At 46.1% G+C, this 22,901-nt stretch overlaps 2 protein-coding genes across 13 annotated transcripts in view; both read right to left on the bottom strand.

Annotated features, from left to right (window-relative positions):
- Positions 1–7,550, bottom strand: part of LOC133472718 (dachshund homolog 2-like) — a 29,048-nt gene extending 21,498 nt beyond the window's left edge. The window contains exon 1 of the mRNA XM_061763977.1: positions 6,706–7,550. Coding sequence (XP_061619961.1) covers positions 6,706–7,292 — 587 coding nt within the window. The 5' untranslated portion in view covers positions 7,293–7,550. The remainder of the gene's footprint in view (positions 1–6,705) is intronic.
- Positions 7,551–8,917: 1,367 nt separating this feature from the next.
- Positions 8,918–22,901, bottom strand: part of dennd4c (DENN/MADD domain containing 4C) — a 29,409-nt gene continuing 15,425 nt past the window's right edge. For 9 of the 12 annotated variants that reach the window (XM_061763906.1, XM_061763908.1, XM_061763913.1 and 6 more), the window contains 11 exons: positions 22,606–22,801; positions 21,895–21,992; positions 21,637–21,812; positions 21,407–21,562; positions 21,078–21,270; positions 20,887–20,997; positions 20,345–20,482; positions 20,166–20,283; positions 19,728–19,884; positions 19,596–19,660; positions 17,317–19,493 (listed from right to left, as the gene is read on the bottom strand). In XM_061763906.1, the coding sequence (XP_061619890.1) occupies positions 19,357–19,493; positions 19,596–19,660; positions 19,728–19,884; positions 20,166–20,283; positions 20,345–20,482; positions 20,887–20,997; positions 21,078–21,270; positions 21,407–21,562; positions 21,637–21,812; positions 21,895–21,992; positions 22,606–22,801 (1,545 nt within the window). In that variant the 3' untranslated portion in view covers positions 17,317–19,356. Of the gene's footprint in view, positions 9,056–16,918; positions 16,953–17,066; positions 17,207–17,316; positions 19,494–19,595; positions 19,661–19,727; positions 19,885–20,165; positions 20,284–20,344; positions 20,483–20,886; positions 20,998–21,077; positions 21,271–21,406; positions 21,563–21,636; positions 21,813–21,894; positions 21,993–22,605; positions 22,802–22,901 lie in introns of those variants that run through there. The other 3 variants (XR_009786787.1, XR_009786786.1, XM_061763907.1) reach the window with 3 other exon arrangements.

The following is a 22,901-nucleotide window of genomic DNA, read 5'->3' as shown; positions in this document are numbered from 1 at the left end:
GTCACTGGCTGCACAAACACACGTCACACGATCCTTTCCAAAACAGCTGGTCCCAAAATAAGTCTAAATTTACTCCACGTTGGGGAAAAAAAAGGTTCAGAGAAGTTAATATGACCTTTGTCAACAAACTTTATTTCTGCTCATTTTTTACAGAACGACGCCACATTTATCCCGGGGGTATGTTATTTACGTCGAGCTGAAGAACTTTCCGTTTGAAACTCTCACACGCCCGCACTTCGACTGTCCAAAGCAGAGGACGTAGCAACAATGACGCCACTGATTGACCATCAGATGGGCGTCTATTGCATGTAGTAAAACAATAGGAACAACTACAGCTAGCATCATCTCTCAAGTTTAATGTTACCGTGAACCCCACCATTAGCGCTTTGCAAAAAACAGAGAGCGCCAATGCTAAAGTACGATGCCACCATGCTAACTACAGCTTGCGTCAATGCTCAAGTTTGATATCGAAAAACAAACTTCACAGTGGGAGTTGTTTTCAAGACACACACACACACACACACACACAGGCTTGCTTACATAGACGCTCTTGCTGTCTTGTAAAGCGCAATAAAGCCAAACACATACACACACACTGTAAATCTCACAATAATACGTCCTCTGAGTGTAAGTGTGCGCGCGTGTGTGTGTGTTTATGCATGTGTCTTTTATAAGAGTTGTAAATTTGGCTCCTGGCATTGTTTTTATCAGCATATTTGCAAGCTGTTTAGCCAACGGTGCAGATGTCACTATTACGACCGCACAAGCTAACCAATACACACAAGACATTTGACACTGTAGTGTGTGTGCGTGTAATCCTCTATAGGTTCACCTGGCTGAGTGTTTTAATGTTTGTTCAGGTCTGACACACACACACACACACACACGCGTAAGCTTACACATTTTCTCTCTCTTTTTAAGCAGATGCGCACTCAATGTGCATGCAAGTGAGCGTGTGAAGGTCAGCACAAGTATTTGTGTGTGTGTGTTATTTGATTAATGCTGAGAACCATGCCGTGTTTCGAAAGAGGTCGCAACCTTTCGGCTCCCATTCAATCAGACGGTGAGTGAGCAAAAACCTCCATCTTTCCACACGCGCACCAACACATACACACAGGCGCGCGACATGCTAACTGCGGTTAAGCACCGGTGCGGCCGCTGTTCCGATGGTTGCCAAAAGCGTGTTTTTGTGTCTGCGCGGTTGCAAATAACGTTTTTTTATTTTTTTATTTTAATGACAACCTTTGGCCTCTTTGAGCTGCTGATCTCCACTTTGTCTGAGTTGACACTTTTTGTTTTCTGTTTGTTTTTTGGTTTTTTTTGGCCCTCCCGCCTCATCTTCGCACTCTTTCTTCATTTGCCGGCCACGGCGCTGGGCTCTTTGAAGCCCCCCCCCCCTCAGCCCCGCGGCCCCAGCCAATTACGCTGTGTTTGTCCACCCGTTTTCAATAAAAACGCTCCCTCCTGCCCGTCCACTCCAGCCGTCCTCCTCTTCCTCCCGCCGCTCTCCTTTTTCATTTTTAATTAACTTCTTTTGTAACTTGAAAGCGACCCACCCCCACATGCACTCCTCCACACACAAAAACGCACGCACACACACACAGACACACACACACACACACGTGTAAGTGGAGGTTAAACAGGCTATTTACATTTCAGTTACAGGCAGATAGCAAATAAATGATTAATGAGGGTGCAGATTAGCACTGTGGCCGCCATTCTATCTCATCTTAATTTAACGTTTAGCATTTTTGTTAAGACATTTTGGGGTCTTTGAAATTTTGAAGATTTTTTAAATCTCAATCAAAGTCAAGTTTTTTTGGTATTTTTTTAAACTTTACGACTGCCACGTAAAATGAGGGTATTTTGGTAACTAAATTAGCTTTAATTTAAGAGTCAGTGTGTTTATCTCAAAACAAAGCTATTTTATGGACATGGATTTGTAGAATTATTTTCAGTCATTAAATGAACTCGGTTTTAGTTTCAATGGATTCACATTGTGATAGATCAGTGGTTCACAAAAGCTACTTCAATGATTCAATTAAAATGCAATGCACAAAAGTTAAAATACAAATTGTACTTCAATGTTTGACACACCTTAAATATTAAATGCAAATTTATTGTACTGTACTTAAAAGTTAGACAACTCTACTGTACATAAAACGTACTGTACTTGAAATAAAATAAAATAAATCCTGCACTTGTACTGTACATGAAAAGTCAAAGAAAATACTGCACATTAAAAGTAAAATGTATTCTAGTGGATAGCGTCAAGCTGCATGCTAGTGTGTACAATACGATTGTAGTTCATGTTTTAAATTATTATTATTATTTTTTTTATTCTTGTGATTCTTTCGCGTACCGCACTGAGAATCCCTGTGTGCCATTAACGATTCAAACAATCTCTCTCTATATACTTTTCGTATGGGGGCTGTGAAGGACAACATGAAAACGTAGTTAACAGAGGGAACGTGGCACGAAATCAAGCATGATTTCAAATCTATCTGGATGGAAACACGTTTTTCTTGCTTTACAGGCTGCAGAAGGTCCACGTGGTTTGTTTACACTACACAAACAGGAATAAATACAGTTGAAAACATTGAAAAATTAAGTCTGGAAATTGATGGCATTTTCAACCATTTTTACCCGCCCTGCCGTCCGTCGCGCTGATTTATGGGTGACACCAATAAGTCAAAGATGGAGGAATAAAGACAACACACACACACACACACACACACACGGGGAAAAAAAGCAGGAGAATGAAAAGACGCAGCCACATTGTTCACTTTGATGACAAAATTACAGTGAGTGTGATTATTCTGTGACAAGCTATCACAAACACACACACACACACACAAACACATTTTTTTTGCACTCAGGTAATAAACGTGCATCTTCATCAAGACCACCACAGCACATTTGTCTTCATGTTGTCGCCCACCATCTTGGTGGGAAAACAAAAGAAACTAAAGAAATAAACGAGGGAGGCCGGACTGTCACATTTAACACACACACACAAACACACAAAAACAACGAGAGCTTGTTCGTCCGTGAACGCCTCAGTCAGTCTAACCACTGTTATTATTCTAATCATGATGACATGTTTTTAAATGGATTATTATACGTTTTCAGTTTGGGCGGCTTTTTGATGGCTCACACACACGCGCGGACACACACACACACACACACACACACACAAACGATGAAAAAAAAAAATAAAAATCCACACAAAGTCAGGAATAAAGTTTGTCAGAACACACGCACACCTCTGTCATGTGTCCATATGCTAATTAAAGTTTGTGTTAATGACATGCTGTCTCCGAAAGGACACACACACACACACGTATAATTTTGTAGTGATTTTTAATTGATTTGGGCTGCAATTATTCCATAGCGACACTTGGACTGACACGGGCTTGCTCATCTGTACAGTGTGACATCTTTGCAACGTTTTCATCGATAAGAAGTTGCCTTTCGAGCGTACGTGGACACACCCACACCGTCAATCGGGCGCTTGTGCTAACGTTAGGAAAGGTGCGCAACGGGGGCGTTGCTCGATGACAAGAAGATTGGAAAAGAAGACAGATGCTGTGTTGCGGAGGCCGATGGAGGAGGGAAGAAAATAAGTGTACGGGAACAAACAGGAAGTGCGTTAAAGGAGGAAGCGGGATGGAGCGATTACCTGGCGGACGAGCGGAAAAGCCGTTGTGACGCTCCCTAATGCCATTTCCAAACCAATCTGCTAAGTGCACCTGAGTGCGCATGTGTGTGTGTGTGTTTGCAGGCATGAAATAATCTTGTCGCCGACGACAACATCCAGCTCCCGGCTCCTCCCCCTCCATCACCTTCACGCCTTCCTACCCAACAAGTTCACGTGCTTTCGGCCATTTTTAGGCCCTCTCGGAAATCAAATGTTTGGTATGCGTAGAGCTGTGCGATATAACGACGGCGGCGGACAACGACCGGGCCCGACCGCGAACAGCCAAAATCTGGGAATAATTGACGCCCATTATAATTGCATCAAAAAAATTACATTTGTTTTCCTTAACCCCCAAACACTTTTACAATTAGCCAGGATTTACCACCAATAAGCGTTTTCCATGAAAAACGGCGTTTGTAGTCCCGCTGGAGTAGCATGGATGTAAACAACATTGCGCAACATCACAATGAACACAACCACAGTCTACGTTCTTTGAAAAGTGGTCGCACGAGCAGATAGCTTCAAAGGTATTTTTCCACTCGATAGTTGTTTTATACTACTTTTAAGTATCTTTTACCCATATCATTGATTTTCGATATAAAATGTTCTATAAATAAATGGGGAAAATATCAGTGAAAACTGCCTCTTAACTTCATTTAAAAAAAAAATAAATAAAAAAATACTATCTTGTGATTTATGTCTTCATTGATTTTTTGTTTTGAGTTGCGAGCAAACGTTTGCGTTATGAGTGCTAAATGGTAGCTTCACAACAAGCAGCGAACAATTCTAAACATCAAACAAAGAATTATAGCATTTAACAAACCATAACTTATGAAAAGTCTGAATACCTAATGTTAACAAACAATACATAACGCAAAACTAGCATGAATGTTGTGGTGTAATATCCATTTAAGTGATGGATATTTGCACATAAACAGTGGCGCAACCATGTAGGCGGACAATAATGACACTCAACGTCATATTTGTTATTCTCTGCAAAAAAGGACTAATATAATATTATTATTGTACTAATACTGCAGCTTACTGAGTCACTTTGTTGTGAAACTCTTCTTAGTTTATTATGAATGTCTGCATTATAGTGCACCCTAGTGGCCAAGAACGACACAAACAGGAAGCGCGGCCGTCAGGTCGAGCCCGCTTCGGGGTACGCTGGCCACGCTCGCTTTTACCGCACGAGGGCGCCTCTGCTGGCAAACGGCGCGCATGCAAGCGGAGCCCGTGCGACAACCGATCGCTCGGTTTGTTTGTTTGCGTGTTTGCACGCACACTTGGCCGGCTGTGTCGCCGTCTGGCTTCATTAAAACAACTTAAAACACCCAACAACACCCCAAAAAAAAGGTATTACTTTGAAATGATGGGCTAAATCACTTTTTTACACCGAAAGGTCCAAAAAATACAACAACAATCAAAATGCAGTATAACAGTGAAAGTCCTTCTCAGAAAACGATAAGTTACTGCTCTGCTTTTCTCCGCTTCGTAACGTAACGTCAGCGTGGAAACGAACTGATGCTAGCATTCTCGTTAGCTACTTAGCTGCCTCAAGTAGCGAGTCTATATTATTATTCATTTCACCAATTGTAGCTCGGCTAACTTTCATAGCTAGTTGCAAATGTTACGTTGAATTTGGCGAGAGTGATGGGTGGCCCTCTCGGAAAAGTAAGCGGAGGTATCGGCTCCTATAGCGGCCACTCTTCGTAGGCGTGTTTTGCATAGCTTTCCTCAGCAAAGTTGCGCTACCTGGAAAATTCTCGAGAGGGAGACAACTTTTTCGGCAAGGGGCGAAAAAAAGTGGCCAGGCTCACAAACCGCTGGCGACGACCGCCAAAAATAAAACCGCTGATGGAAAATGAAAGAGGTTTTGTTTTGAAACAATGACTTTTTCAAACCACGCTATACTTTAAAAGGGGCAAGCGGCCCACGCCTAGCGACAAGTCCACTTTAGCACGCGGCATGGACGCACCAAGTCAACCGATGGCGTGTTTTGGCAACTTTGGACGAGCCCGTGCGCTGCCGTCGCCGGACTATAACGCGTCGTCCGGCCGACGAGGCGACGCCTTCGAGACTACGAAAACAAGCCGGTTACGGTTGAGCGCTGAGGTTAGCCTGGCTAGCTTTAGCGAGTTTGAGCCACACTCGTCTTCAAATACTCACAGCAGCGGGACCACGCGGGACTGCTAGCGAGGAACGAGGGAAAATGCCAAAATGTGATATGCAATAATGCGCGGACAACAACCGCGTTCTTTCCAAGCCGGCGTGTCGAAATATGACTTTACGTTAACCGGTCCGCGGGCAACGCCGTACTGTGCCGGAAAACTACCGACGACGTCATCGACGAATCGACTTGGTCTCGACTCCCAAAACGTCTGGTGTGCCGCGCTCGATCCTGACATTCCGACCTCCATCTCGTCAATGTGTGTGTGTGTGTGTGTGCGTGCGTGTGTGTGTGTCGTCTCGAACAGCCTGTCGTGATAAGAAGAGCCAAGAATAACACTCCGACATCAGCGGGCCCTCTCCTGTCACTCACGATCCATTTACACGTGCACGCGCCCGCACAGCTCGTTCTTGGTTGAAGAACAAAACACGACGTTTTGCTCCCGCCGTCTCAAATGAGCTAACAAAATAAGATCAAATCTTTTGGTGGCGCACGTGCCAAAGTTTTTCCTTTTTTGAAAGGGTGCACCTGCACGCTTGCTGGCTGAAAAGATGAAGCCCAGTGGGAGTTCATCTTTCTTTCTTCTAATTTTTCCTTTTCCCCAGCACGTGATTTAAAAGGGGGGGGGGGGGGGGGTCACTGGAGGAATGTCATTATGATTTGAGGAGGGGAAGGGGTTGCAGCAACAATGGCTCTCCAGTTGTGTTGTCGCATGTGTGCAATTACATGATTCGTTATTAGCTCTGACGTGAGCGCTGTGAATGTGGTGCAAGGGATGGCGCAAGAAAGAACAACTAGAAGAAGTTGGTTTGGCGACGCGAAGTGCACTGACCTGGCGCTGGTGCAGTCCTGGTACAGGATCTCAAAGTCCTTCCTGGAGATGAGCTTGCAGCGGTTGACGCCGGGTTGGATGGCGCCGAGCCCCCGCAGCACACGCACCTGCTCCACGGTGCACACCACCGGCGTGATGTCCAGCCTCTTGAGCTTCGTGTAGACTGTGTGCAGGCCGCCCACCAGGTGCTTCAGGAAGAGGTCGAACACCTGCGGCAGACAGATGAGCTCCTGGCCGTGCACGCCGAAGCTGGCCACCTTGACGCCGTGCACTTCCACCAGCTTGCACTCGCCGCACGGCCCCGGGCCCGGCCCCGGCCCGGCGGAGCTCAAGGCGGCCAGCGAGCCCAGCGAGCCCAGCGAGCCAAGTCCGCCGAGCCCGGACACCAGCGAGCCGGTCGGCGCGCCTCCCGCTGCGGCCAGGAAGCCGCCGCTGAGCCGCGGGGACAGCGGGCGTGGGTTGGAGTTGCCGTGGGCCGGGCTGCAGGTTCCGCCGGGGGCCGCCGAAGGGTGGAGTGTCTCCGGAGGCGAGCGGTACAGGGCGCCCGAGCTCGCCGGGACGAGTGAGGGGGAGCCGGGGAGCGACATGCTGCAAGTGCGGGCGACACTCTCCCGCGGTCGTCGTGGCTTCTTGCGCCTTCCTCGCACACGCCAACTTTTCGCTCTGCGAGTACAAACCGCCTGCGCGCGCGCCAGCGAACGCGCACACGCGCTCTGGTCCTGGCCCCGCCCCTGCCCCCCTCAGCGACATCTGGCCACACCAATCGGCGAGGACCCCGTGCACGACGGGGGCTGCGATTGGTCGAGAGGTGAGGAGGGGGCGAACTTCGGGCAATCCTCTCCCTTTTCTCAACTTTGGGGAGAGAGACGCTCGAGGAAAGTTTGTCCAGTGTTACCTTGACTTAAGAGTTTCATTTATAATATATTTACAATATTTACAAAAATGGGAATAAATGTAAAAATAATTAAAAAAAAAAATTTCAATGGAAAAAACGTTTTAAAAATGTCAAAAATGCATTCATCTGTGAGAAGGCAAATCCGCGCCAGGCTCCTAATTCAGCCTTCTAGTGCAACAGTGCCTTGCGATTCCTTCTCACAAACAAATGACTTTTCAACTCCTGTAAGAGACTCAGTAAGCTCCTGTAGTATTTCTCCTTTTTGCCAGAGGATTAAGAATATACGCTTGTAAGTATTATATTTTCTGTCTACATGTGTTGCTGCACCGCTGATGTTCAAGCACGAGCCAGCCGCTATTCGTTAACCCGTTTATGGCATTTCCATTACATGTTGGTCTTAAGCAAGTTGACTTGAAGGCAAAATTATGTGATTGTTTTAAATACAAAATGCGCAATACTTTTTATCTTATGTTTTTTTTTTTTTTTTGAAGATTTGTTCACTACGCAAAACTTGTTGTGAAGCGAGTCGAGTTCACTGCCACCACGCAGCACTCCTATCTCAAATGTTTGCTCGCAAGTCAAAGCAAGAACATTTCTGAAATCTGAGCAGCAGCTCCTTGCGAGTGTTTTCATTTTGTCCCATTCAATAAACGGCTGAACGCGCATGGGCAAGCGTGGCTCTCCTTGCCCACACGCGAGGGCATCACAGTACTCATTTTTCAAACTCGCTGTATTTGATGCTTAAGCTGTGTTGTCAATGAAGAACAGGCTGCTTGGATCCACGTTTAATGCACGTGGGTTTGCGGTGCGGCTCATGTTGACCTTTGACTTGCTGAAGGTTGGATATTTGGGGGTGGGGGTTGAAAGCAAACTAATTGACACCAGGAGATGGTAGGAGTGAAAGAAGATTAAAAGCAGCAGCGAGGAGGAATTACTCGGCCGTAAATGGGATTGAGTGGTGTGGATTACAGACCGTCTGCTTTTTGTAATCCCGTGTAATCCCATTACACCGAGACGCTGCGACTGAATGAAAAAAGGAGAGTGCCGTTACCTCACGGAAGCTAAAGCGCGCATCGGGAGGCGGGAGGAGAGCGATGCCTCGGCCGAGTCGAGAGAACCCACGACAGAAAAGTATCTCTCGGCGGGATCATCGCGACGCGAGGTGACAAGAGCAGCGAAAGGAGCAAAGTGGGAAAACCTGTCGCCGAAATTGCTCTTCGTCCCAGGGGAGGATGAGGTTCCAAAGGACCTCTCAACCCGTCAAAGCCGACGTCGCGTTGGTTCGCGCACGCAGCTGTCTGAACGTGACTAGAGGCCGTCGGGATTTATTTGTACGAGCTTCAAATCAAAGCATCCGTCTCTCAAGCGCACAGCCCCCAGCTAGCTTTCATTAGTGCGTGCACAAGTCAGCAAATCTGCGGTGATCCGCAGGAGTTTCGGAATGACGGTCAGGGTCTGTGGAGAGAAAGCAGGACCAAGCTAGCTGAATGCTAAATGCTAATGAAGGGCAACAAATGAAGATGTGAGAATGCTAGGGCTCATTTAGGTTGCGTCTACAATCACTGATTTATTCCCTACTCATTACAAAGGTATTTTTACACAGTGGATTGTATAGTTCACAAAAACAAAAAAAAAGTCCTTCGAGTGGGGAATGTGTGAATGAGTGTTGGGAATCATTCACTCATTCTCTATTCCCTAATCGCACTCGACTATGACCGGGGGCGAATAAAACAGGAAAAATGCACCAAGCTTTAATTGGGAAGGGCTTGGAATGCCGGCAATTCGCACTCCTAAGCAGTAGGTGGCGACGATGCCATGTAATGCTAATGGCCTGCCGCCATTTCAGCCACGCTAATGAGCATGGCTAAACGCGGACGTTCTTAATATGTTTTGAGCTTGTGGGTGTGAAACTGCTGCGCTTTTATTTTCTGTTTATGTTTGAAACACTCTTGGGTTTTAAAAATGTTATTGAAGTTAGATTAAGTTTGGACGATATGGACATTGTTGTCGTCCCCAAGATTCACCTTTTGCTTTTTAATTAAAACGGCACTTTGCCTCTCCACGCTACCATTGCGTTCATGTGTTTATCGAATTTGGGATATTTTGTAATATGCCAGGTCCAAAGTGCAACATGTTTTCATTAAATACATGAAAGATGTTGAAAACCTTTCTTGATTCAGCTTGTGGCTTGTCTAGAAGTTTAAAAAATAAATAAAAACAGTCGTCCACTAAACCAAACGTCTGCTAAAATTCCGCTTAACACATAGTCACTCATCCAATCACAAATCTCAGTCAGCAGAAGAGGACGGACGTCTGCTTTGGCTCACGACGGTTTCGACAAACCGGGAGTAAACGCAGCATCAAAACGCATTTAGGGGGGAAGAAATGCCGCCTTGTGTGGCCACACGTATCGCACATACAAAGAAAGCCCCCGTGGGAACGATTCCAAATGCGGCGTGGCTGTGTCTCACTTCCGCTTCTTAAAATAAGCGGCAACAAAGATACTTTTAGAATCTTCCGGCAAACTTTCAAAGAGTCAAACGCGTTCATGAGATGTAAAAGGACAACATAGGAACGCCATCATAATGCGCTTGCACCTCTCCGTCCTCCACCTCTCCTTCCCGCTCTGCCCTTCATCCCCCGCTCCCCTTCTTTATCACACGCCACATAAAAGCTGCTCATCCAGAAAGGGCAGACTTGATAGGAAACACGGAGGAAGAGCGCGCCGCCGACGTCACGGGCGGGATGATAAAGGAACGCCAAGATGGAGGGATCCCAGGATGGAGTCACCTCAAAGTTGACAAAAGCGAACGGCCACCGAGGAACGGCAAGATGGAGGGATCCCAGGATGGAGCCACCTCAAAGTTGCCAAACGCTAACGGCCACCGAGGAACGGCAAGATGGCGGGATCCCAGGATGGAGCCACCTCAAAGTTGCCAAACGCTAACGGGCCCTCTGTGAGCCATCGTCGTCCCAATTTGTCCTTTCGCTTTTTTTTTTTTTTTTACCCTCACACACGTTTCGCCTGTGCTCACGTTGCCTTTTTCCAGCAGCAGGTTCTCCCCACTGATTGATGATGGTTGCCATCGGTTACCTGCGTGTCCTGTTTACCCGAATATCAGATACTTTTTTCGATTTGTTAAGGTTAAAAGACGCACACCTTCGGCTCTTTTAAAAAAAACACACCTTTCACTCTCTCGCAAAAACACACAAAAAGGCCTCCAATGAACTAATCTTGCACCTCTCCCCCAAAATACGCGTGTGCGTGATTAGCAGGCAGCTAACATTGGCCCCAGTATTTCCCGAGCGCCAAAGCGGGCCATAGCGAAGGAGGTTTAGAGGATATCGTGTCACGTTTATTTCATTATTAAGGTCTAATCAGCGCCATCCATCACCGTGACAGCCACCTCGTGGCGGCCCCTGTCACCAGCGACGCCCAACCAGGACTTGCGGGGGTCACAAGCGTCCAACCGGCGTGCTCAGGCAGGGACAAAATCATTTTGGTAGCCTTGACCAGGCTTCATGAAACGCAGTGGTGGGAAGGTAGCTTTACTTTTCGGGAGTATTTTTTCCCCGACGACTTTTTACTCCCACTTCCTATGTTTCAACACAAATGTGCAATTTCTTCTTTACTTTTGTGCTCAAGTACATTTCAAGTGCGTTGGCTTATTTACTTTGACTTAAGTGTAGGAGTTGAATCTGTATAGTACTTCTAGTTTTACAAGTATCTGTACTTTTACTGACGTACAGAGTGTGAGTACCTTGCCACCTCTGCTTAAAGCGGATCGGGCTGATCGGCTGGCAGGAATGCTCGTTTGAAGGGTCCTAAAAGGGTTACCAAAGCCAACAGCAGACGAGCGAGCGCCTCCGCCAACTCCAGTCAAACTCAACGAGGACGCGGGAAGCGGCACGACAAGAGTGGAAGGCGGAAGGCTGGAAAATTGGACTTGGAAAACTTTATTGATCCGAGCGCCAGACACAATTACAGACTGGGAGCGGGCACTTTGATGAGAAGTTTCACTGTTGTTATCGTACGCCGCTATAATCCGTCATATCTGCCAATCAAATTAACATATTTACACACACACGCACACGCTCTGAGGCCAAATGATTAGTGCTAGGTTAATTAGCTTATAATTAATAAAGCGTGCGTGTGTAACGAGCAGTTAAATCATAATACTTCCAAGATTGATAAAGCAATCAAAAAAAGACTTTCAACTAGAAGGGTGGATATCACTTCAGCACACAAACGCCGTTTAAAGGGATGTATTAAATAAGTGTGCGCGTGCACGGGATCGGGCTGCGATAAGGCAGGAAAGGGGCGGGTGGAACATGGAGGCCACTGAGGGAAAACCGAGCGCGCGAAGGGATGGATGCGGCACAGGAGAGGGTGACCTGTGAGCTTGGGCTTCAGGAGCTTTGCTGAAACTATGACGGAATAGCCACCTCTGGAAAATTAAATTCGTTTGCTGACAAATGGCCACAAGACTTGGGACCCCTGGCAGCTGATGATGTGTAATTAGCAACATTTCTGCTCGACAGGTAAAGCTTATCAACTCTTTGATTATTATTTTTTTTAATCGTTTAAACATTCCCAAAAACAATTTGTTTTGTGTTGTAGTAACACTGCATTTGGAACGATACATTCTAGCGACATAGCAGCCGTGGCTAACTTCGGCTTGTTTAGGGTGCTAATGCTAACATAGTATTGCTGCTATTTTGTTGAAATTTGTAATGCGCTCTCTTTGAAATCATGCAAGCAGTTTTAACACGGCAAACTACCTTAAAGTGTACAAAATGGAGCAGAAACTCGGCCGACATGCTAACATCGCGTCAGTTGGATTCATTTTGCATTTACGGACTACATTGTGTAACTTTTAGTGGTCATGGAGCGCCCACTAATTAACTGAAAAGTGTCATGCCACTTGATGTGAAGTGGACTAATCAGCCAACTCGCTTGTTGAAAGTGAAACTGTAAAAGAAGCTTTTTTTTGTCTATGTTGACAATGATGGCTAACTCAACTGTTTGCTGCTACTTGTGTTGGCGGACACGAATAACTCATAACTCGTTTTTTTTTTTTTTTGTCTGAGTACTTTTAGCTAATAAAGAGTGCGGCAGTAATATGCTTCCGTAGAAAACCACGTCATTAGCACCAAAACCTTTTTCCACAAATTGGAAGCCGCCAGTAGGAAGCAGCGTGGAAATGAACGTGTCCCAAGAACCTTCTTGCCGGGCCGGCGTGAGTTATTGGCCTGCTTTCGGCCGCCAAGGTCGAGCCGGGACCCCGCGAGGCCGCCGTCAAGGTGAGCGCAATAAAACACTCGGAAGGTGGAACCTTATCGGCCTCCATCCCTCCCTGTGCTTCTGTCGTCCTAACGGCTCCGATAGAACGCCGGGGGAAGGCGTAATTCTCGCGCTTTTATCGGCACAATCGCAGACGCGAGGCACCGAGACAACCTGCTAGCGGCTGTGACTAGCTGCTAATGAAAACGCATACAAAAAACACTATACTGGACCACAAGAGGGCACCACTGAGAACACAATATTCCTCACACAACTCTGACTCATAATTAATACAAGCGCACGCACACACACTGTGGGGTGTTGAGGGTGAAACGATGAGAAGATCAATCATGAGCTGTCACCACCAACTAATATAGTATGGGCACAACATAATGATACACACACAATTTAATTGCTTTTGGGGTCAAAAAGCAACACAAAGACCTCATCAGGCCGCATAACATGACAACAATACAATGAAGTGCTCTGCAAAAAAAAACCTCAAACCTAAGATTGAATATCTCAAGGCAAACAAACGATGCTTGTCGACTGTTGGCCAAGACGCCTTTGGTGTTCGAGCATTTCACTTGCATCAAGCATTTTCTTCTATAAAAAGCTTGAGATGACTTGTGATTGGGATTTTGATACAAATCTGCTAATTATTGACAATACACAGTATTGATCAATTATATATATTACAGCAGGTATTATTTTTGTCCACTTGGGGGCGCCATCCTCGCGTTCCACACTGTCGTATCTGCGACTTTGAATGTGTGTGGCGTCAAAAGGCGGGGCCTGGCCTGGGGAGTGACGTGGGCGTCAGCGAATCAGAGTGTACAGTTGGCTGCCGTTGGCTCAAGGTAGCAACGGGCTGTTAAATGGCTAACCGTTAGCTGAGTCGTGCTAGTGTATGATTGTACTTCTTATGCGTTTCTTTTTTACTGTTTGTTCAATAAAGGCATTGAAAGAACACTGGCAGCTGCCTAGCTTGACCACCTGGGGACGGATTACAGTTCATTCTAACCGGCGGTGGTAGGCTATTTTCAATTTTGAAAAAATTGGATTTTTAAGATTTCAGTTGCATAAGCCAGCTCTGCTTTTCAGTCGACACATCGCACAGAGTGACACGATCCCGAAGGTTTAGACACACTTTCCTCCGAGCTCACGCTTATTGCTACGTAAGTTTGCGGTAACGGACAGTGTGGAAAAATAAGCAGCGCAAAATCCCGCGGCATAGTGAACCGTCCTATTGTATCTTTGTTGCGGGTGACGTAAAAGCAAAAAAGATACTGCCGCGCAAACGGGAAACGTCGTCTTCTGACCTGCTAGAGCAAGGGTGTCAAACTCTTCTTTTGTCCCGAGCCGCATTGTGGTTATGATTTCCCTCAGAGGGCCGTTAGAACAGTGAAACCATCCATCCATCCATTTTCCGTACCGCTTAATCCTCCACAAGAGTCGCGGGCGTGCCGGAGCCTATCCCAGCCATCTTCGGGCGAGAGGCGGGGTACACCCTGAACTGGTCGCCAGCCAATCGCAGGGCACATAGAAACAGACAACCAGGTTTTTCGCACACACATTCACACCTAAGGGCAATTTAGAGTCTTCAATCAACCTAGCACGCAAGTTTTTGGGATGTGGGAGGAAACCAGAGTGCCCGGAGAAAAGCCACGCAGCCACGGGGAGAACATGCAAACTCCACATAGATTAGAACCCCGGTCCTCAGAACTGGGAGGCAGATGTGCTAACCAGTCGTTCACCGTGCCGCCCAGTGAAACCATATAAATGTTTAATCATCACCAAAACATATTATTACCATTACACAACAAATTGAGGGATAACTAGTTTTGAAATCAGAAGACAAGGATAATAGTTTGTTCAAGTGTTCTTTAAGTGACTGTAGAAGAAAAGTTTGGTAACAGAAAAATGCAATTATCGCAACATTATTGTTTATTATTATGACAATTTGGAAGAGTTGACGAGCATGATTTGCTTTCACGGGCCACATAAAATGATGTGGCGTACCGCATCTGGCCCCCGGGCCTTGAGTTTGACACCTATGGGCTCCACTACGGGCGTGTGTGTGTGTGTGTGCGTGTGTGTGTGCTTGCGTGCGTGAGCGAGCGCCTTGACCTTTCGCAGCGTTAGCCGGTCTCAGCCATCACAAGAGGTATTAATGCACTAATCACATTAAACAGAGCATCATTAATCATCTCCGCTAGGCGCTGTCACTGCCACGCAACGCCTAATCAACTCTATTGTTTACACACACACACACACACACACACGCACGCACAGGAAGTGGGAATTGTAGAGTGAGTGCAATGATAACATAACGATACAGCAATTAAGAAATAATGGACATACGAGAGGAAAACTGTCTTCGTAACTGGAACGGTCGTTTTCACTAGAATCATGGAACAAAACCCAGAACTTACGGTGGTGCCCTGAGATACGAGCAATTGTTTGTGACCACGCTTGTAACTCAAAACACGTATCTTATATAATCTTTCCCCATTGAAATGAAGAGAAAAGGCAGTCGTCCGTTCCAGTCTCCTTAGAAAAAACAATTGTAATGTTTCTCTAAGAAAAATAGCACTTTATAGTCCATCCATTTTCTGAGCCGCTTCTCCTCACAAAGCGTGAGGAACGGGTTGCCAGCCAATCGCAGGGGACGCACTTTATATTATTGTTCTTTATTCTAACTTACAGTCATGACTTAGAATTAAGCAGTTTTTGCCTTTTTTTTTTGCTTCAATTCAACAGACATCGTGCTGCTCCTGGTGTGCACGCCTTGGCCACCTGGGGGCAGTATAATACATACAGATATAACAGGAGATGGTCACAACTCCTCAATTAGCTGCAGTAATATTTTCTGCAGATTAAAAAAAAAAAAAAAAAAAATCTTATTTGATCTATCTACGTCTAAGGCAAAGCCAAGTGGTTGTTTGAAATACACATGTAATGCTCACGTTCATTTCGACAGTTTAGTTTCTCAAAATGTTGTTCGTAAGTCAAAGCATCTCAAATAACTCGTAAATGGGGTCACTCTTATCGCAATGTGCCACCGTAATATGTTCCGTTCTTTACATTTGCTTTCTTTTCCCGTTTCCCGCCTTGAAACGACGAGCAACTCGCCTCTGTCGTTCTCTCCGTCACCCTTCAACTTTCATCCTCGTCACTGCGCGGTCTGCGCTGACTCAGCAGCAGCGTCATTAAGTATGGGCCAAGGAGAAGATTTGCCCCACACACATACATTGCATCTTTAATGATCACAGGGTGGTGCCCTCATTGCGCCAAATATATGCATGTGCAGCCGGTGTTCTCCTCACACCCTCCCTCTTTGCAAACTGATTTCATGTTATATATTTATGCATGCGATCTGAAGCAATACAATATCGAACAATCTTTCACGTTGTGCGTGTCTCACAAGTCGGTGCAGTTTTTCATCAAACCTTCCAAAACGACTTACACTGTCGTTTAGACTAAACACTGTCTGTGGCTCCCCCTGGTGGCCCAAGGGCGAAAGGCTATGACACGCATAAAAGTAAAAGATTAAAAGCAGCAGGCGATCTTACTGGTTTCGTTTCATACATTCGCAGCCATCATTTTGTTATTGGTGGAAGATCATAAGTTTATTTTCGCAGATTTTTAATGTACATTTGATGTGAAGCTGCATATTTTCCAAATAGGGAAATTAACCGTTTTCCTCGCCTTTTTCCCCATTAAAAAGAAAAAAGAAAAAACACTTTTATGATAAATGTTTGTTACACCTGACATGTTCAAATTGGTGCCAATGTTTTGGAGCACGACTTTTTTTCTTGACTGTCTGACCTGAAATCAGACTAAACTTTTCCTGTTTTAGGTCAATTAGGATTGCCAAAATTATTTCTATATGCTCAATGCCAGAATAGTGAAAGATTATTATTATTTTTTTTTTTAGACTAGTACATATAATAGACAATACAGTCATGCTCGAGCACGACTGTATATCGCCATTCAGCCCAACAAACATTCAGGATTATGACTTTTGTTACCTGGCTACTTGTCCCATCCAGCTCCTCTTCCACCCTGCAAAACACAACCAGTCACACAATTATGCAAACCATCAATACTACAGTATATAAAACCACAATATAACACGCCGAAAACGGTTTTGAAAAATCTATAAAACATCATACTCACCAGTAATGCTGAGTCGAAGTTGAACGCAACAAGTTTTGCGCAGGGGACGGAAAAATGCTGGCATCATCAGACGTGAGGACGCACTAGAAATTTGAGGCCATGGGCAGATACATTAGATGTGGCAACACACAGGCTGAAATCTGATTGGACAAAAAACAAAAATTGGAACATCCACACACTGTACTGTAAGCGGTGCATCCAAAATAAACAAATGAATCCAATTTCATAGCTAACAATAAAAACACATCTGTTTTCAATCTGTCACATACGTGTTTATTGCAGCATACTTTTGTGTAGACATTCAATTTCCTACCACAGGACGGTGAGAGATCACGTTTGAGAAATCAGTAGATGTTTAAATCTCTCATTAAACATTAAAATGGGTATTAGTCATAAAAAAAAGTGACTATAATGACTGCAAATGTCAATCATACAAAAATAAATAGAGAAATTCTTTTTTTCCTAAGACAAACGAATTAAGATCATCTCATCTTCATCACCGTTAGAGATGAGTTTTGAAAACGGAATGTGTTCTGTTATGTCCGTGCTCCTTCTCCATTGCAGCACTTGGCGTGGAATGTTTTCAAATTCATCAATCAGCAGTACTAAAAAGCCACCCTTCATCAGTGCTTCCACCAACGGAGCTCGCGTGCGGCAAGTGGAAAAAGGCCAGACGTCAACTATGGGTTGGGAATCGCCGGAGTGAAGCAGGTGTGACTTCTCGTGGGCCGGCCCAACGTGCCCACGGTGTGCGCTTGGGACTTTTCATTAGCCAGTCTCACTCTTTTGCCGCTTGACACGGATTTATTCATCCAACGTGGCCTTGAAAATTGAATACGACTTGGATCAGACAAACTTGACAGGCAGACGTGCGCCCCCATTTAAAATATACAGGATATACTGTATATACATACATGACAGGTGAACTTATGGAGCCCTAGACGTGAAACGGGAGGAAAAAATACGTAGAACGCGCGCGCAAAATGTTCGTTTGTAGCCGGGAAATACAGTAGATATAGCCTCCGCACAAAATGCTAGCTTGTGAGCATAAAATACTCATTTGCAGAACAGAAACATAACGTATGCACAAAATGCTAGCTTGTGAGCACAAAAACACTCATTTGTCCAACAACAGAGACATGTCGTATGCACAAATGCTAATTTGCAGAACAACAGAGACATAACGTATCCACAAAATGCTAGCTTGTGAGCACAAAATACTAATTTGTTGCCCCAATATAGCTATAATGTGCATATTTAGCCTTTTGTGCACACCTTTTATAGTGTATATTGTGGCCACAATTTCATCCCCCCCCCCCCCAAGTCACGGCTGGGGCTCCGTATAAGCTTGAATTACTTTTTTATTTTTTGTTTTTCTTAGAAAGTGCACTAAGAAGTGCTAGCCAACACACAACACACAAATCGGTCTTGTTCTGATCAGTGAATAATCTGTCAGCAGGGAAACAGTGCCGCTCGTAGGCAACGCCCGGTATTGCATCCTGAGCGGCAGATGAAAGTACCCCGGAGGCGTTTCCAAGTCACTAACTGACATCTCGAGAAAGCCGTTTGAGCATTTATTCCATATCTTTGATATCCAGCTTAAGGTCAGTGTACTAGTACACTCTTCATCCTCACTAGTTAAACAATTGGGATGTATGTCGTTCAAGCTACTTGTATGTCAAAGTTGTCCGAAATATCATACAATAGTGGAAAAAAATGTTAGTAGTGTTAGTGAGCCCAAATCGTTTATTTGTGGGCTGAATTGTTTGACGAGTGAAGACACGTAGAATACTAGTATATGGACATTAAGCGGGATATCAAACGGCTTTCCATAAAACCGTCTAAAAAGCCATTTGAGCATTTTAACTCAATGCAGCTCAAGGTCCGTGTACTAGTACGCTCTTTGTCTTCACCTTGGCATACTAGTAGGACAACAACGTTACTAGCAAGGCAAAACTGTGTACTAGTTGACAACTGCATGCTACCCAGACTACTAGCGATGTTATATAATTCTACTTGTTAACATCTAGCGCTTCACTAGTAGTTCTAGTAGCGCACAGATGTCAACTAGTGCACAGTTTTGCCTTACCAGTACCGTAGTTGTTACAAGGGGGAAGAAATGTCACACAGTAGCGAAAAGAACAGTACGAGTAAGGCACAGTCATTTTAATTGGGCGCTGAATTGTCCGACAGGTGAGGATGAAGAGCGTACTAGTACATTAAGCCGGCTGTCGAGGATACGGATTAACGCTCAAGCGGCTTTCCGTGGACACCCACTTGTCCGAAGCGATTAGATGAACGGGGTGCCGAAAGATTTGAGGCAGCACTGCACGCTGGCGGCGGGCGGCCGGTCCACGGGGTGCAGAGACTTGAGCTGCTCGGCGCTAAGCTCTTCGTAGGCCAGCTGGTACTCCCTGTCGAAAGCCTCTGCGGAGCCACCAAACCACGAGATCCATTTAGAACAACGGCAGGAAGAAGCCGCTACAAAACAAGACAAAACAACCAAAGAAAAAGGCTACATTCGCTCACCTACGTCGATGTTCTCTCGTCCCAACGCCACGAGCGAGAGAAACAGTATTTCTCGGTAAATACTCCTGCGAAAGGAATCCAAAACGTGAGACAAACATGCCGGCAAAACGCAAACGGCGGAAGAGCGGCTACCTCTGCCGCTTGAAGTCCTCCGGACGCCGTTTGCTCTCCCGGATCAGCAGGTTGATGGGCCCGTAGACGTCGTTGGTCTGGATGTTGCGGACGATCGTGTTGAGGAGCGTGCGGATCTCCTGGTGATCCGTCGGCGCCAATGTTTCCTTCTTTTCCACTAACACAAAAGACAAATATCATCTCTTGCTTGCTATAGCAAATATAGACAGGATATCAACGCGAGATTAAATCAACACTAAACATGCTCGTTTAGAGTTGAGAACTGGTTTTGAGTAACTTCACTATCTTTGAATGAGAAATACTACTTTTAAGACTTGGGTGTTTAATTAAACTTTTTTGCTTGAATTTAGTGATTTATTGCTCCTTCCTTGACTTTTCGCCCAGGTTTTCAAAGCCCAGTTTTTGCAGTGTGGAGACGTTTTTTCCACTTTCACCCACATAAGGTCCTCCAAAGCAGGTAAAGGGGATCTCCGGCCTCCTGGTGGATGTTGATGTTGTCCCACAGGATCTGGATGTATACTTGCTTGCTGTCCTGGGGCAGTGACGTTAGGGGCAGCTACAAAGACAAACACACTTGAACGCCTTGCACTCAAAGACGAAAGTGCGATGAGACCGACCTGCACGCCGTTGTTGCAGTGTTCAGAGGTCAGGATGAGACCGGGTAAGTGAGTGGGCAGGTCCAAGCGTCGGAAATACCACACCAGGTTCCAGAAGATGATGGGATGCTGACTGAGGAACTTGTGGGTGTAGATCACCTGTTGAGACACGGCAGCGAGGTCACTTTTGCCCAGAGCGGCGCCGGTTTGTGAGGGGTGATGACTCTTCTTCGGGTCTGTATTATACTGCCGCCCGGTGGCCATTGCGTGCAGACCAGAAGGAGGAGCACAATGAATTGAACTGAAACATTACATCGGGATGTATAAACGGTGCAATTGTTTGGATCCTATTTAATTAGGTGGTTACTCTGTTTTTATAACGTACAATATTATGGCGTGCTATTTTCCTTGTTTAAAAACACGCTACAAAAATGGGGGCAGACCAGATTAGTGGCATGTCCATTCATTTCAATGGGGAAGGATGATTTGAGACACAAATGTTTTGCGTTGCGTGGCCACGGAACAAATGAATCGTGTGATGTTGGCTGGAAACACCGTCTTACCTGATCTCCCTCATTCTCCAGGAGCGTCTCCAGTTCCTTGCGCAGCACCAAGGGGCTGAGGTATGGCACGGACACAGGCTTAGGGTTTGGCTTCTCGCTCGCCATTGCTTCCTGTCGGACGGTCACAGCGCAGATTAGCGGCAGGCGCTACGGGCGAGTGTACGAGCGGCTTCGGAGACATTTGTACCGACCGACGCCTCGTGCAGGCTGCCGGGGAGGCTGGCGGTGGAGACGCCGTGACCGGGTCGCAGAGGCGAGTCCAGGCCCTGTAGCGGCCCGCCGACACTGTTGCTGCGCGTCAGCGACGTGCCGCTGCATCTCTTGGCCGACGCCTGGCGCTCCACTAGACCCAGCGGGTCGGACTGCGCCGGCTCTGGAGTCAGACTGCAAACGCAAATAGGAGAAAGTTGACGTTCACGAGTTGTTCGGGAGATAACGGAGAAGAGGTGAAAACACAAAACTACTACTGGAGGCGAACTGGCTAATAATAAAGCGCAAATGTGCAAGCATTACTTTCTACCTTTTGTGTGTTCCAGGGCTGTGATCCAGAGTCTCCCTTGGCTCCTCCAGAGGGAAATCGATGTGGTCCTGTGCCTTCATGTCACTGGGAGCTGTTGGGTGGCCACCACTGGAACTGTGAATACTGTCTCCAGAGGCGCTAGGATTCAGGTAGAACCTGAACAAAACAATAAACACATCTTTGAAGTGCAAAAAGCGTTCAAATTTGGCATGTACTTCACACGTTCGTACCCGGCCAGTGTGCGCAAGTCATGAAACTCAACGTGCAGCAGCGGTAGAAAGGCTGCGCAACAGAACGGACAATTTGTGTTTAGGTTGGAGTCGTTGGCCGTCCATCCCGCCATGATCTCTTCATCGTACACCAGCGCCTCGCAAGAGCGACACTGGGAGCAGCTGGACATCAGCACCTGCGGGGGAGGCCGTGATTAAACGGACGTCTGGAGAGGAGAGCGTGAGCGCGACGCGGGGCGGTTGCTTTCCGCTTTTCACCTCCAGCGCGTAGCTCTGGAAGATGCTGGAGGAGGAGGCGTGATGCGATGAGCCTTGCTCGGAGTCGAAAGCCCTGCCCGCTCGGCCGGGAGTCGCGTCTGCAAAAAAGAAAACAACAAGCTCTTTACCTTCAGGCATTGGTCGACTTCACTATCCTTTTAGTTTCTTTGTTTCTTTTACTGCATCAAGCTTTTAAACTAACATCAGTTCTTGTCACTAGTATAAATGATCCATTCGTCTTTCGTTTTTCACCTTTCAAATGACAGTTCGTTTTTGCACAATGAGCCGGTTGAAAAACAACCTTAAAAATGCCGTTTTGACATCTCGGTAACTTATAGTTTATTTCTGTTAGCGCCGATAGTGCAGTCTTTCTACGGCCAGCCACTCCTTCAAATAAAATGGAATTCTTTTTCCATTAACAGCAGCGCCCATCTCCAATTCTCCAAATCAAAATTGCCATTAAACGCCTCTTTTGAAAACTAAGAAATCCTGAAAAACTTAAAACTTCACCCAAATTGTATGATTAAATCCATTGAAAAATATAGACTGTACATATACTTTTCATGGGTTTCAATTGGCCAATAAGTGGCCACAGTAGAGCCAAAAGGTGCCATTTCAAAACGGTATATTTTGCATATATTTCACAAAAATGGCTTCTCTTGGGAAGTTTCATGACATTTACGCGTTTAAGGCAGCTCAAATTTGGCCTACGTGCGTGCTGCGTCCCTCGGCCCGTGTCGCTGCTGCCGCTGCTGCTGCCGATGCTGGCGCAGCTCCGGTTCAGACCGTTGGCCACCGAGACCGGGACGGCGCCTCTCTCGGGGCCGCCGTCCTCGCCGTCGCGCCCGCTCAGCATGTGTTCGTCCAGCCTGGCGGGGAAGCCTCCTCCGCTTTGACCTTGTTCTTCCTGCAGGAGAAGAAGAGATTTAGATCGAGGAAGAAAGAACCGGGAGATTCCCTCGAAGCGGTGGTCCTCAAACTGGGCCCGGGGACCCCCAGGGGTTACA

Source organism: Phyllopteryx taeniolatus, chromosome 23 (assembly GCF_024500385.1).
Source record: "Phyllopteryx taeniolatus isolate TA_2022b chromosome 23, UOR_Ptae_1.2, whole genome shotgun sequence".
In the NCBI taxonomy this organism is placed as follows: domain Eukaryota; kingdom Metazoa; phylum Chordata; class Actinopteri; order Syngnathiformes; family Syngnathidae; genus Phyllopteryx; species Phyllopteryx taeniolatus.
This window is presented reverse-complemented; position numbering and strand designations above follow the sequence as displayed.